This window comes from Aspergillus viridinutans (assembly GCF_018404265.1).
Source record: "Aspergillus viridinutans IFM 47045 DNA, scaffold_3, whole genome shotgun sequence".
NCBI classification, from domain to species: Eukaryota; Fungi; Ascomycota; class Eurotiomycetes; order Eurotiales; family Aspergillaceae; genus Aspergillus; species Aspergillus viridinutans.
The window spans coordinates 641,156-656,390 of NW_025091219.1; the positions used below are offsets into that span (position 1 = coordinate 641,156).

General features: G+C 52.4%; 3 protein-coding genes across 3 annotated transcripts; 2 read left to right on the top strand and 1 right to left on the bottom strand.

Annotated features, from left to right (window-relative positions):
• Positions 1-907: 907 nt before the first annotated feature.
• Positions 908-6,084, top strand: Aspvir_005192 (putative MFS transporter; the record flags this gene model as incomplete). The annotated part of the gene is made up of 8 exons (XM_043268411.1): positions 908-930; positions 990-1,018; positions 1,073-1,123; positions 1,237-1,378; positions 1,440-2,075; positions 3,696-3,973; positions 4,028-5,836; positions 5,897-6,084. The coding sequence occupies 8 exons, from the start codon at positions 908-910 to the stop codon at positions 6,082-6,084; spliced, it is 3,156 nt and encodes a 1,051-aa protein (XP_043124346.1).
• Positions 6,085-7,806: 1,722 nt separating this feature from the next.
• On the top strand, positions 7,807-11,869 carry Aspvir_005193 (putative sensor histidine kinase/response regulator; the record flags this gene model as incomplete). Its single annotated transcript, XM_043268412.1, has 5 exons — positions 7,807-8,180; positions 8,250-8,394; positions 8,460-9,751; positions 9,818-11,553; positions 11,601-11,869. 5 exons carry the CDS (start codon positions 7,807-7,809, stop codon positions 11,867-11,869), a joined length of 3,816 nt encoding a protein of 1,271 aa, XP_043124347.1.
• Positions 11,870-12,239: 370 nt separating this feature from the next.
• Positions 12,240-14,950, bottom strand: fluG (extracellular developmental signal biosynthesis protein FluG; the record flags this gene model as incomplete). The annotated part of the gene is made up of 3 exons (XM_043268413.1): positions 12,240-12,469; positions 12,533-13,766; positions 13,820-14,950. 3 exons carry the CDS (start codon positions 14,948-14,950, stop codon positions 12,240-12,242), a joined length of 2,595 nt encoding a protein of 864 aa, XP_043124348.1.
• Between the last annotated feature and the right edge of the window lie 285 nt (positions 14,951-15,235).

Here is a 15,235-nt window from a genome sequence, read left to right on the forward strand (position 1 = left end):
GCGCTCGCAGGGCATGAAGCCTCGCGAAATATTGACTGCACTAATTAACTCTTTCCTCGTATCATCGTACGCTTGGACGAAGATAGTCGAATACGATTCGGACATACCAAATTTGGAGCATGTGGACCATACGTACAGATCGAGTTGCAAGCGAGATGAAAGTATTTGCTGCAGACAGAGAACAACGAATACGTACTTAGCCTTGCCGTCTCTACGAGCAGGCCGCTCATTGAAGTTATTTTGGGCAACCGGGGCTGAATTCTGAAATGCTCAATGCCCGGGCAGCCCGGCAATGGCGCGGGACCAGAATCCTCCCGTATCCTTGAACGAACTTAGTGAAGGGTATGTCAATGATCAAAGGACTCTGGACTTAAGGAAAATGAAACAAAACTAGGCTAAGAAAGTTGATGCACCATTCTGGGTAGTTGATTTCTCGAACGTGGACACAAACCAGACTTTCTCAATACAGGTGCGCATCTCCTTCAAAGCAAATCTGTTGCTCAAGTGTCTTCATTATGTCGTTTCTGTCAGAGGCTTAAACCGGGATAGTCCCCGAGTTGGGGCGGTTAGTGGTCAATTGCATCGCAAGGCTGACAGCCACGAACCATCTTGGGGCCGATGCACAGTTGATCGCTTCGAAATTTAGACCACAACGAGTTTCAGATGCTAAATATGGATTTGAATGGGAACTTGGGCGTATTTGGAGATAACCAACAATGGGGGTTGTATCAAAGGACGAGGCGCAGCTCGAGAGTCCAGTTTGAGATGCCGCAGATACGAATTGTATACTCCGTATTCCGAATGCCTTCTGTTGGTGCTGTAAGATTGATATAAAGGTGTGTATCCTTGAACTTCATGAATAGACAAGTTGGAGCGTGGTGTGTCTAGATCTAGCAGGTCTTACATAATGTTATCGACTATAAACCTGCTGTACTCGATAGCAGCCTTTGCTGCTCTATTTGGAGCGCCTACTCCCTGCTGGATACCAGTTCCTCATCCACCGTCGCCGTGTACTGGGGTATTTGAACTCCGTGCAGTTTATAAGCGACAAGATGCTGACTGTCCTGCTCAGGTCAAAATTCTGGAAACACAGGTCAACAACGCTTGAGTTATTACTGTGATAGTACGTGTTGCATGAATTTCGTTCTTGGCTTAGCAATATAGAGGCTGACCCAATCTCAGATCCGAATATCGACGTATGGTGGTGACTTTATCGACCTGATATCCATGAGGAAGCTTACTTGCAGCAGATGTTTCAACTGTCCTTCGTTACGCGGATTTCAGGTGCAGCTGGTCTGCCAGAACTCGACTTCGCCAACCAGGAAAGCCAGTGCACTGTATATCCTGGCACGAATCTCTTAAACTGTCCTCAGATCGGGTGGGTCACATTCTGTGAGGTGTCGCTGATGGTTAGACTAACATAACATCCTCACTCTCAGAGAAGATATCAAGCGATGCCAGCAAAATGGAAAGACCATCCTTATTTCTATCGGCGGAGCAACATCGACAGAACGTGGTTTCGCCTCGGAGGTAGCAGCCATCGAAGCCGCCAACAAGATGTGGCAGATCTTCGGACCTGTGCACGCGGGTAACACGGCATACCGACCATTCGGAGATGCAGTCATCGACGGCTTTGACTTTGATTTCGAGACCAGCGTCACAAATATGGTGCCCTTTGCCAATCAGCTGCGCCGCTTGATGGATACTTCTGAGGGCAGAAAATACTACCTGACTGCTGCGCCGCAGTGCGTGTTCCCTGACGTAGCAGATCAGGAGATGCTGAATGGAGCTGTTGCGTTTGATGCAATCTGGGTGCAATTCTACAACAATTACTGTGGCGTGAATGCATTCTCTTTTGGCTCAATGCGGCAGGGTGCTTTCAACTTTGACTTATGGGACGCATGGGCTAAGAGCCAGTCCAAGAATAAACAAGTCAAGGTCTTCATCGGTCTGCCGGGAAATGTGGCTGCGGCTGGAACTGGCTATGTTGATGCTGAGCAGGTCAGAGAAGTTGTCGCTTGGAGCAAGGCATTCTCGAGCTTCGGAGGCATTATGGTATGGGACGCAAGCTCGATGTATGCGAATCAAGGATATCTTGAATCAGTGAAGACGACGCTCATCGGATGAGAAGTGTGTATATGAAGGTAAAGACGTTCATTTGACGACGGGCCCATATCAAAGGTCCGATGTATATACCTAACTTTCTGTTGATGGTCTAGGTTTGAACTTTGTTTCATGTCGCTCTGGCCGACAGCAATGAATGCGATTACGACATTGTATTTTCAGCGCTTCTGGCGTTGTTGATGATAAACCGAGGGTGATCTGACTCCTAGCCTCGACGATGGCAGGGTTCATATGACCAGGACAACCAATCACTTCACGAAGGGAGACTCATGGTTTTACCTTATTGAGCCCTCCACGCGAAACCTGCTGCAGAATGACGACAGCGCACAGCACCAACTGTCGAGTCAACTGGAACGTGCGTCTTTAAAGTATATTCGTGGAGCTTCTAGCATGTCGATGTAGGATTTGTTTGGGATCTTGCAAAACAAGCGGGTGCACAACTGGCGCTAGTAACGCATATGATGCCCTTTCCTGCGCAGTCAAGAAAAGAGCAGTGATAAGCCGACTGAGGGATTCGTCATCGATATGGACATAAACCGTGTTTCTTTGTTCCCCTCAGCTGTGCCTCAAAGCTGGTAACACTGCGGCGGTCATATGCTTTAAAGTTTCGGGCTGAAACGGTGCTAATTTCAGGATGACAAACAACAGGACAGCCAACATCTACTCCGTAGAGAGATGCAAGAAGTAACCAAGGTCATCTGCGGTGTCAGGTGCACGCCGATCCGCGCAAATCAGCGCCATCAGTCCAGTCTGTGGGATCGGTGGGCTGAAATGTGATGGCCGTTATCAGTAATCGGTGCATGCGATGGCAGATCTTCGAGGCTAAAAAACCTAGAGCAAGTAGCTCATTACACCGCCGTTACCCAAAGGAATTCTGCCGTCCTATCATACGACATGTTCTCCACCGATTTCGAGCCTAAAGTAGACGTAAGAAGATGTACCCCGCGGTTCCCGCAACAGGGCAGCTGCTCACCGCCTGGAAATAACCAATACCATACGCCAAACTGACCATGAGACTGGCTCCATCATCCGCCTCAGATTTGTTACAATATGAACGCCATCATCCACACTTTTTCCGTGTGATGGTCTGGGCATCAAGCTTCGGTCCTCTTGTCCTCGAGCTTCACCGACTCCCAACGTCCACCTGTCATCTCCGCAGACTCCCCATATTAATCGCTCCTCTTTCTCATTCCTCTTTCTTCAGTCTCATTCTTTAAATTTTCTTATCCATTCCTCCCTTCAGCGATGCCTGTCAGCAATCGGTGCTCAGGTGCTCCCTCCGGTCTCTGCTCATAGGCCGTGATCTGACCACTGGCTTTAGGGAAGGTCGTCTTGCTTTCACATTCTCAAGTCACGGCAAACCAATTGATTCAAGAGTTATAGAGGGTGGGCCTAGACTGTTATCGTAGCATTTCTCACATTCTAGTGGCGTTGTACCACTATCTTGATTGTTCTGCAACAATCAGCTCCTTGCTGCACAGGTGCTTATAACCTCGGGGACTTGTTCCTCGCTGTTTGATTTTCTCCCAGTTCAAGTAAAGATCAAAACTAATCATGTGTTTTTGTATCAGGGTTATCAGGTCCAAACCCAAGGAGCCCGAGGTGGTCTCCATCGTCCATCTGGTGAAGATGGCCGAGGATGAGACATCGCCTGTCAACCTCCCAAGCGAACATCTGGATGGCTCTGCTTCGCAGCGTGAACCAGCGCAAGGCTTGTGGAACAGGTTCTTCAGACGGAGAGAGCCGGGAAAGTCAGAATCCGAGGAGTCGGAGTCCGTCAATAACCCGAGCTATCGTTCGAAGGCGACTTTAGGGATTCTTAGCGACAAGGAGACCGATGAAGTACCAGGTACGTTTTGCAAGCCTATCTGTGCCAATGTTGGACAATTCTGACGATCTCTAGGAACGGTGCTATTGCTCTCCTCGAATCGTAACGAACCATTGGGTCTGCGGCACCAGCAGCGGCGAACATCCGCATCTTCTCTACCTAACGTCATTCCTTCGTCTCGTTCTTCTTCGCGCACGACGGCTCCCCAGCCAAAAAAGACGGCAGACGGTCGAATTGTCCTCAATCCGCAGCCAGATGATTCCGTCAATGACCCACTGAACTGGCCCATGTGGCGGCGCGATGCTGCGTTGCTCTCCTTGGGCTTCTACTGCTTAATGGGCGGAGGAATGACACCCATTCTTGCTGCTGGGTTCAACCAAGTCTCTGAAAGCTACGGAGTGAGCACTCAGAAAGTGGCATACACCACCGGATTGTACATGTTGGGTCTCGGAGTCGGATCGGTCATCATGTCACCGACCGCAATTCTATGGGGAAAGCGACCAGTATATCTCCTAGGGGCTACACTCTTTGTCCTTTCTGCCGTGTGGTGTGCCTTGTCTCCAAATTACCCCAGTTTGGTGGTTGCTCGGATTTTTCAAGGGATCGCTGTCAGTACTGTCGAGTGTCTTCCCTCGGCCACTATTGCCGAAATCTACTTCCTGCACGAGCGAGCATATCGTGTTGGCATCTACACTCTTCTCCTTCTGGGTGGCAAAAACCTCGTGCCTCTGGTCAGCGCTGCTATTATTGGCCGTCTGGGATGGCGTTGGGTGTTTTGGATCGTCGCAATTATTGTTGGTGCTTGTCTCGCCCTCCTCTTCTTTTTCGTTCCTGAAACGTTCTGGGATCGCACACCGCGTCCTCGTCGCTCTCACAAGCGTCCTCATATGATACGGAACGTATCAGACCTTCTCCGAGGTCGACAACTTCACCACCGTCTAGAGGACCCAGTCCCGAACCGAGACCCTATCTCACCTGCACCCAGAAAGTCCAACAAGGGTCACGTCGGCTTTGTGGAGGATCAAGATCAGGAAGGAAACCCGGTAGATGAGAAGGAAAGAAATCATGAAGACCACGACCGGATATTACCATCCGAGACCCCAGTCGAGGACACCGACCAGCTGGGCTTGTCGGACCCCGAGAAGCATGATGCCTCCCTACAAATACCTGCTTTAGCGGTTACTCATGAGTCGGACTCTCAGCGCGATCTCGAAGCAGCTAGGCAACCTGCTGTGTCACCCGCGCGTAGCGAATCCGTGGGTTCGGCCGTACCACTGCCTCCAGCCCAGGTGTACACCAACCGACTACGAGAGAAACCCCAAATCCCCTTCACGCAATACCTGCGAATCTGGAACGGGCGAATTTCGCATGATAAGTGGTTACGAGTTGCCGCGCGTCCGTTCATTCTGTTCGCCTACCCGGCTGTTCTCTGGTCATCGGTAGTGTATGCGCTCTCGGTCGGATGGCTTATTGTGCTGTCCGAGTCTGTGGCGCATCTGTACCAGGGCTCGCATGGTTACAACTTCACCCCTTTGCAGACAGGCCTGGTTTATATCTCTCCCTTTGTCGGCGGTCTTTTAGGAACTGCAGTGGCCGGTAAAGTATCCGACGTGATTGTGCAGTTTATGTCCCGGCGCAATGGAGGCGTCTACGAGCCCGAATTCCGTCTCGTCATGGCCATCCCTATTGCTCTATCAACTTCGGCGGGATTGATGGCATTCGGATGGAGCACGGAGGTGAAAGATTCCTGGATCGTGCCTACGATCTTCTTCGGTCTGATTTCATTTGGATGCTGTCTCGGCAGCACGACATCGATCACTTTCTGCGTGGATAGCTACCGGCAGTATGCCGGTGAGGCCTTGGTGACTCTGAATTGGAGCAAGAGTAGGTCTTTGGTCTCCCTTCCGTAAAGAGAGCGAGAAGCTAACGAATCCCTGATTCTAGACGTATTTCACGGCCTGATTTTTTCGTTGTTCATTGTCGACTGGCTTGAAGTCGATGGCGCCCGGACGGTGTTCCTCGCACTCGGGGGCATTCAACTTGCATGTTTGTTGTTCACGATACCCATGTACATCTACGGCAAGCGGGCTCGGATGTGGACGGTACGGAAGTGTTTGATGGAGAAGTTTTGAGGGATGACAGTTATCAATTGGCATGCACAAATTTCTCAGATGTACAAGTTATGAATCATATACGGAAATCAGTTTAGACGAAGACCAAGCATCATTGAAATGAAAGTTATTCAGTTATCCCTTGCTGTGCTCTGCACCAGGCAGATGATCTGCGTCCTCGCCACATGTGTCAGCCACTGATCTGCCGTCCCACTAGTCCCAATCGCGTGCTAGGCCGCCACACAGTAGCCCGTGTCTAACAAGACTCGCTGGATAAAACAGCCAACAATCAGAATGAGGAGAGGCGGCCACAGAATCATAGTGACCACTGACACCAGACTGATGGTTGTGGCTGCTGTAGATCACCTTAGTCTAAGGTTCTTATACGTAGCATTGTCCATTTAGTAATAATAATAATAATAATATTCCGACGTCCAACAATGGCCTGTGCAATTAAAGAGAAATGACTTTTGTGCCTGCGGTCAGCGCCCACCGCCCCGCATCAACCTCCGATCTGCGTGCCCTGATTCCGCGGCTTCGAGCTCTGACTGGCGGCTTCTCAGGCCGCAGAAGGATGGTGACCAATCAGAAGATTCAATGTAGCCCTTACCAGAACAGGACTGGCTCATGCCAGGAAACAGGGAATCAAAGATTGGGGAATTGAATAATAGGGTAAGACAAGGTACCTACGTAAGTAACTCCGTACAGCAGGTACCTAGGAAATCTAAGATACCTTATCAATATTTGCTGACTATCGTCGCTGTGCCTTAAACAATCCCTGGAAGACTGGAAGGGTGAGTGTGCCGGCCCATGGATAATGGGCTCCATCCAGGGACCAAATAATTTCGATTGCAGGTACTTAATCATGGAGAGTCGCGGATTTTGATTAATCTGCCCCCCAGTCCCTTGCACAGGTGTCACAATGTCCAGTTCATCTTCTCCCGAAGTGGCCATGGGCCCATGTCATGTAACTCATGTTATTCTTATTATGATGCTGATGACGACGACGGTGGTGATGATGATGATGATGATGATTACTCATAACCTCAGCATAATTCCTACCTTGAGTGATCACTGCCCGATCCATACCCTGGAGGCAAAACTGGGATGGTCAGACGGGAGCCAACGGTGGAGTAAAGAGTTGGTTTCCAACATTTGCCAGAGAATGTGTTGCGAATCGTCAAGCGAGGTAATCGAATGTGTTGCATTCGCTGTGTACCTATCTATTATCTAAGGTATTTCCTTCTAGGAGGTGTTGCCTTCTTTCATACTACAGATACCTTCTACCATCTCCTCTCAACTGCTCTCTTCCTTTTAAGCGGTTCAGATTCTCCTCCGGACCCCTTCATCGCCTTCCCCTCCCGCAAACTAAGGCTCATGCCACTTTCGCAGATTCTGTAATCAAAGAGAGCCAGAAAAAAAGTTGGTTGCTGTGGCCCATCGTCTTTTTCTCCTACATCCAACCACTCTTTCTCTCCTCTCCTTGACTCTTAGATTTTCAAGCCTCATATTCTCTTTTTTGCCCTCCGTAGGCTGCTTTCTGTCGGTCTCATCATTATTGCTGGCTGCTTAGCCTCTGCTTCTTACAAGCTGCCACACCCTATTCCGACGTCGATAGACGCCCCATTCCTCTCTCATTGGGCCAAGAATGGATCTCGACTTCTGAAAATAGGTCCTATCGGCTAATCATCCTTTGTCCCCTCCGTTCCTATCGCGATCACCGATCCTAACACCACTACTGTTATGGCATCGACATCTCGAAGTCGCCGAGATGACTATAACGCCGCTCGTAGAGCTCGCGAGCTCTATCGCTACTTTCAACCTGAACGTCTTCCTCAGTTAGACTCGCCCAGTGTGCATAATGCTCCGACCGCCGATGATTTTCTCCCGCAAGCCACTGCGCAAGCCGTCGATGCCTCGATCCACGCGCCCTCTGCATCCTCACCCTTACCGCCGGCCCCACCGCAATTGTCACCACCACTGGCGACCACCGGGGAAGCTTCTCCGTTATCGCCAATGGCCCCTGAAACTCTGATTTTAGGCCAGAACAATGCTACTCTGACATCCTTTGCTCAACTTGCAGCACTGCGTCTAAATGTGGAGCGTGTAATAATCAGGTATGCCAGTTTCCTGCTAACTACAGTCGGGAAGATCGATCATAGCTGATGGAATTTTCTGCCTTACAGTGTATCCGATCGAGATTCGCAGTTCATTCTCGCCCAAGCGAGTCAGTCCCCCGTCGGTAGTGATGCCCGGTCTTACGAGGCTGAGGGAGATGGGATCTGGGATGGCTGCTCCACCCTACCCTCATGTGCTTGGGGGATGTGCGAGGTAGGTTTTTGTCCTGCTGAATTATCATCTCGCTCATCGTGCTGACTGGGTTCTGTCCGCTATAGGCTACGGTAGCACTTCCACCGTCTTCGAGAGATTCAAAAGAATACAGTTTCCTTGTGGTCAATGACCTGCAGGAGAGCGAGCCTTACAAGAACGTCTCTTTTGTCACCGGCGGACCTCGCTTTCGTTTTTACGCCGGAACGCCTCTAACGACAGAAACAAAAATCAACATTGGGTGTTTCTTTGCGCTGGATACCAAGCCTCGCGATAGCTTTTCTGACCTTGAGAAGGAGATCTTTGGCTCGTTGGGAATGCTTATCATGGACTATTTACAGGTGAGCCGGCAGGCTTCTGAAGGAAGACGTGCAGCTCGATTGTCTCGGGGTCTGAGTTATTTCGTAGAGGGCAGTTCTAGCTTTGTCGACCCTCATCCCTCCTATGCAGGCAGTTCTGCCCCTACGCTCAGCACTCCCGCGTCGTCCGGTGTGAGGGCCAACCACCTCTCGGGCGGGTCCTCTCAGAGTTTCGAACTTCCCTCCAAACGCTCTCACAGCATTGATGCGCGCTCCATCACCTCGGTATCAGACTCGAAAGCCGACAATGGCGACCAAAACATTTCTTCCGGGCCGGACACGTCGCTCCCGGATTGGTGGGCGGGAAGCAGAAGGAAGGGGCTGACGTTAGACGAATCACATAGCAGCTCCTGGGCGTTTCGAAGAGCCGCCAATCTTCTCCGCGAAAGTCTCGAGTTGGATGCCGATGGTGGTGTTATCTTCTTGGAGGTCAATAACAGCCACATGCTTGATATCGAGACCGGAAGTGATTGCTCAGGAGAGAACGGTCCTGCGGCTCCTGTATTGGCTGTCTCCACCAGAGACGAACCGTTTGCCCCAGGGCCGGGCTCGACAGTGCTATATCCTGCTGCAAATCTCGACAGCGGGTTCCTGCACCAGCTGCTGCGTCGATACACCAATGGCAAGCTTTGGTCCTTTCACCGAGATGGGATTCTTTCTAGCTCCGATGACGAAAAGCCAAACGGAAATCGCTCAAAAAGCACGAAACCCGCCGAACCGCCTCGTGGCAGTGGCAAGAAGTGGAAACAATCGGAAAACACCATGTTGAATCTGTTCTTTCCGAACGCAACTCAAGTCATGTTCGTTCCTCTGTGGAACGCTGCCAATTCACAGTGGTTTGCGGGTTGCTTTTGCTGGAACACAATAGAGACGCGTGTCTTCAGCCCTTCTGTCGAGCTGAGTTCGGTTCTGGGCTTCGGATCATCCATCATGGCGGAGTGCAACCGGGTCCAGTCCCTGATCTCCGATCGGCAGAAGGGCGATTTTATCGGAAGTATCTCGTAAGTATTAGAGACAGAGAAAGCGAGCGTGGTTCATCGACCGGTCATTGACATAATTGAGTACAGGCATGAACTTCGCAGTCCTCTCCACGGCATTTTGGCGGCCACAGAGTTTTTGCACGGCACAGACCTCGATGAATTCCAACTGTCTCTGCTTGAAACGATCAACGCGTGCGGTCGGACACTGTTGGATACTATGAATCAAGTCCTAGACTTCAGCAAAATTGTTTCCCTCGAGAGGACCTGGCGTCAGCTCAAGAGGAACAAGACTTCGCCTGCGGAATTGACGAGCATGGACAAGATCTCTGCGCATCTGGACACATTTGTCACGACAGATCTTGCCATTCTGGCTGAGGAAGTGGTGGAGGGCGTGTGTTTAGGCCATACATACGGACAGAAGTCGATGGCTTCCTCGGAACAGTCTGTCCTTTTACCGAACTCGGCTGCCACGCTCTCGCTTCCGCGGCGAACGCCCAAGCCAGATACTTCAGCGGAGGTAGAAGTAGTGATGGATATTGCGCAGCACAACTGGGTGTACCGGACTCAACCGGGTGCGTTGCGGCGCATTATCATGAATGTCTTTGGCAATGCCATGAAGTACACCGAGTCGGGCAGGGTCTCGGTGCACTTGGAGGTCACCGAGGCGTCCGAGAACCGGTCACGCCGTCATAATGTGGAGGAACTTGTGACCCTGACCGTTTCAGATACGGGCAAAGGCATCTCGGAAGCGTTCTTACGGGGACGCTTGTTCACACCATTCGCCCAAGAGGATATTTTGGCGGTGGGAACTGGGCTGGGGCTGTCGATCGTTCGGAGTCTCGTCAAAGCGTTAAACGGGACTATCAACGTCCACAGCCGGCCTGGCGAAGGCACGACGGTCAAGGTATCTCTTCCTTTGACACGCCCGGATCCGGAGGACAGTCTCGAGGACAGCCTGACTGCACCGTCGGTTCCGTCGAGACAGGACGACACAATGAACGAGGCCTGTTCGCTCCGCGACAGCCATGGCGGCAGACGCGTTGCCATTATGGGTATCGAGCCTGCCGATGCCCTGGAACATCGCTTCTGGTCTATCATTGCGCGCTACCTGACGGACTGGTACGGTCTGGAGCTGGTTTCCTCGGCGTCCCAAGAGCCCATCAATGTGCTTCTGGCAGACGAGGAGAGCTTGGCGAGCATCTCAAAGGAGGCTGTCACTGGCATTCTCCCTTCGCTCTTGATCCTCTGCAACAAGTCGGTTAATTACAGCGCTATCCGGGCCGAGTGGTCACCGATTGCCGCTTTTGTGGACATCATCCGCCGCCCGTGCGGTCCGCACAAGCTCGCCCGTTGCATTAGGAAATGTCTTGATAATGGACCACTGGGGGGCGTCGCGTTGCCACCGCGCATTGAACTTCCCGAACGACCCCGGATGATTAGTGGGCTCGCTTCGCCGTGTCCAGACTTGACTGACGCAGACCCGCTTGCTGCGACCAGTGATCTCACTCCCGCCACCTCTATGAGACCTGGGAGTCTTCCCTACGAGGATTCGGGCAAGTCACAAAGTTCATCCGACATTGCCGACGTACCTCATGGCAGCGATACCTCCATGTCGTCGCTGCCCACGCCGTCGGAGACGGCGTGCGAGCGCGTAGAGCGCAAGGCACGCGTCCTTGTAGTGGACGATAATCCGATCAATCTAAATTTGATGTTGACCTTTATGAAGAAACGGGACCTGGAGGTTCTGGATTCTGCAGAAAATGGCAAATTGGCCGTGGACGCGGTGGAAAGGTTGCAGCAGGGTTACGACCTTATTTTCATGGGTAGGCCAATCAACCCCAGATTAAACTGACGTGCTGACGAAGGAAAGATATGTCTATGCCGGTTATGAACGGCTTCGAAGCCACGCGCGCCATCCGCGCACGGGAGAAAGAGCGCGATGGGTGTGGGCCGGCCACGATCATTGCACTGACGGGATTGAGCAGTTCGCGTGACGAGTCGGAGGCCCTCACGTCCGGGGTGGACTTGTTTTTGACGAAACCGGTGTCGTTCAGAGAAGTCTCCAGACTGTTGGATGAATGGGCGGAACGGGGCCTGCGGGATAGAAAGTCCCCGTCTCCGTCGCCCTCTGGTTCGTGACGTTATTTGAATGCGATTTATGACATGGACGGGTTTCTTCCGGTCTCTGATCTCGGTTGATTGCATTGCATGACTATCTTGGCCTGCGTCCTTTTTATTTATTTATTTTTCTTATCTGATGGGACTACCCCTCTGTATACGGTTAGAGGTCGATAAACGTGATACCCCCTCTGTATGTTTATGATATCTGCATGAAACATACAATTAAATAATCGAAGAGAATTTGCATTCAGAGGCAGCACAAGGCAAGGCAATTGCTTTCTCAACTATTCATTAGCTAGTCGGTCTATACCAATTGCACTCAGTCTAGGTAGAGTATATCATGGGATTTGAAGGATGCATTGCAATCCTGTGAAGAGGACATAATTAATTAATACCGCTCTACCAGCCACTTCGTCCGCTCCTCGTCGCCCATAGCAGCCAGCTTCTTGGCCTCGGCCCGCTTGACAATCACGTAGTTGCGAACCAGGAACGGACCGAGCAGTTCCTGAAGTGCATGATCAGACTCGAGCGCATCCAGACTCTGCGCGAGAGTTTTAGGCAGCCGAGTCGTGATGCCGAGGTCCTGTCGTTGTGCGTCGGTGAGGGTCGCCGCGTCGTCTTGCTATCGTCAGTATCACATTACGCATTTCCATGTAGTGGGAAGGCAGGAAAGTAACATACAGAGACAATCCTTCACCGTGAGGGGAGTCTTATTCTCGAGGCCTAGGTACCCGGCTGCCAGGAAGGCTGCCATGGCGAGGTACATGTTTGCAAGGCCGTCGAGGGACTTGAGTTCCCAGTGTCCGGGCTCGATCTTTCGGATGGGGGCTTCGCGGTTCTGCGTGCCCCATGCGACCCACTCGCTGCCCGCCCAGAGGCCGGATTTCACGCGGTCGTAGCTGGTGTCTTGGGAGAGGGTGCAGGCCAGCAGGGCCCGGAAGTGCGCCAGCACGCCGGCGAGGAAGGCGTCCTCGTTTGTGGATGGGGAGATGGAGACGTGTGCGTGGGAGGCGGTGCCTGCGACGTTGAGGAGGGGTCGCGGGTGGAGGGTTGCACGGAGGCCGTGGCGCTCGGCGATGTGGATGACGACCTGGCGGGCTTTGAGGAGGGTGTCGACGGCGGCTAAGGGGCTGTTGCGCGGGAGGACGAATTCGAATTGGCCCGGTGCGGACTCGGAGTGGAATTGCTCGAGGGGGATGCCGATGGCCGTCAGGGTGTCGGCGATCTCTTCGAGGAGGGGCAGCATGCGGCGCGTGTCGCTGGTCATTTGGGACCAGGAGTGGTTGGTTACCGCGGGGAGATACCGGGTTTCGCCGGTGGAGGGGTTGGTGTCGGCGCGGAGGAAGACGACTTCGATTTCGAAGCCGCAGGTGACGGCGATGCCGTGGTCAGTGTGCAGTTTATCCACGATGTTTTGGAGTGCGGTCCGAGGACAGCCCTCAAGGGGGGTGTCGTCCTCGGATCGCCAGAAGGTCATGACGGTGGCGCTTTTGGAGTCGAGGCCGACGTTGGGGCTGAGGCTGGTCAGGTCGGGTTCCATGTAGAATTGGCCGGTTGTCGTGCCTTCGGGGGTCATGGCGTCGTCCTGCAACATCCAGAAGACGCAGAGACTGATTCCAATGCGACGCTGCTTGCGCACGATTTTGGCGAATTCTAGAATGGGGAAGATGCGTAGGCGGGTCGTTGCGGTGTAGTCGAGCCATTGCATCCACACATATTTGACGTCGGGATTACACCGCATGAACGTGTCCAGAGCATGGCTGGAGGGGATGGTGATTTGCTTGGATATTTGGTCGAACGATGGCTGCTCGTTCAGGTCGTAGAGACGGTTGGAGTTGTGGAAAAGGATATCCGCCGCTGCTTCCTTTGCTTGTGTGACTGTCCAGTCTCCTTGACGGACGTAGTCTACAAAGACCTGCGAGACAATCAGAACTACGGATACACCATAGAAGCAACGACGGGCCATACCTTTTCTAATACATCGCGGAACTGCTTATTGCCTAGGTAGAATGTTTCCGGGAAAAAGTGGCCGTCCGTACTCCAGAGGAGTCGCTTGGTCGGGACAATGTCCAGACTGTCCCGAAGGATGGACTCCTCCGCATCCCGACTGACCATGGGGAAGACCTCCCCAAGATCGAGATAAACATTGGGATAGACACAGGCCAGATAGCCCGCCTCACGCGTGTACGGATAGGACGAGTGTAGCAGCACAAAGTCGACCTTGGGATACCGCGCAATCAGCGGTTGCAAGTAGGCTGGGTTGGCTAGCACCAGACTGATGTCGTTATCTCCGAGACCAGTATGGAGCTGCAACGGCTTGTTTTTACAATTTTTGCTGCCGGATTTGGCGGCTTGGAGCAGGTCGAGGGTCTGACGCACAAGCCAATCGTTCAGGGGCTTGTCCTCGACCCGATATTCGGCCTCTGAGGCGCGGATGGTACGAGCAAATGATTGCAACAGAACGCCTGCGTCTTCATCGGTTGGCCGGACGCTCAACCCGGTCCGGTAACAGATGACCGATTTGAACCCCACCACTGCGGCGTCTTCGATAGCCTCGGAGACCATCCTGCTAAAGCCATCGCGGAACGCCAGAAACCGACTCTCGAGGGCAGACACATCTCCGGCCTCGGGAATGCCAGAGCCACGCACGACGGTCGCCAGCACCCGCGCCGCCAGGGCCTCAATGCGCACAATGCGCTTAGTCGCGGACACAGTGAATTGATCGTGCCATTGGTACGGCTCGATGTCCTGGTCGGTGAGGAGGTCGTCCAGAAGCAAGGCATGGGTCCCTTGCAGGCACTGGCGGATCAAGCCGTCGTAGTCGCGCTCCACCCATTCCTGCCGAGTCGCCTTGACTTGCTCCCAGTCGGACGAGGGGCAGCCATATAGGACAGCAAGCTGGGAGGCCGCCCGGTGAAGCGGCAGTGTAGACGTGGCATTCTGTAGAGCTATCCCTTGAGCTTCAGAGGTGATCTGCTCAAAGGGATATTTAGCGTAATTGCAGGCCGAAGCCTTGTCGAGGAGGTTGTGCGCATGATTATCGATGAGAGGGTGAAATTGGATGAGGTGTCGCAGGGAGTCGAGGGTATCGTTATCCATTATTATGAGAGAAGAAGAAGGAAAGGAAGTGAAAAAATGAAGAGAGAAGTCCGCCTCGTTTATATAGTCCAACCAAACAATGAAGGCTAATGCGTCATGAAAGAAGTGAAAACAAGATAACAATGCAGGAACGACGTCAAAAGACGGTTAGAAATAACCAAGAAGGATGAATAAAGTAAAACAAGGGGCTTGTGTCAATTTAATAATAACGATGCAGAACAAGACAAGGCCACGATCGCTACGATCGCCCCAGAGTCTGAGAGAGAGAGAGAGAGAGAGAGGGAG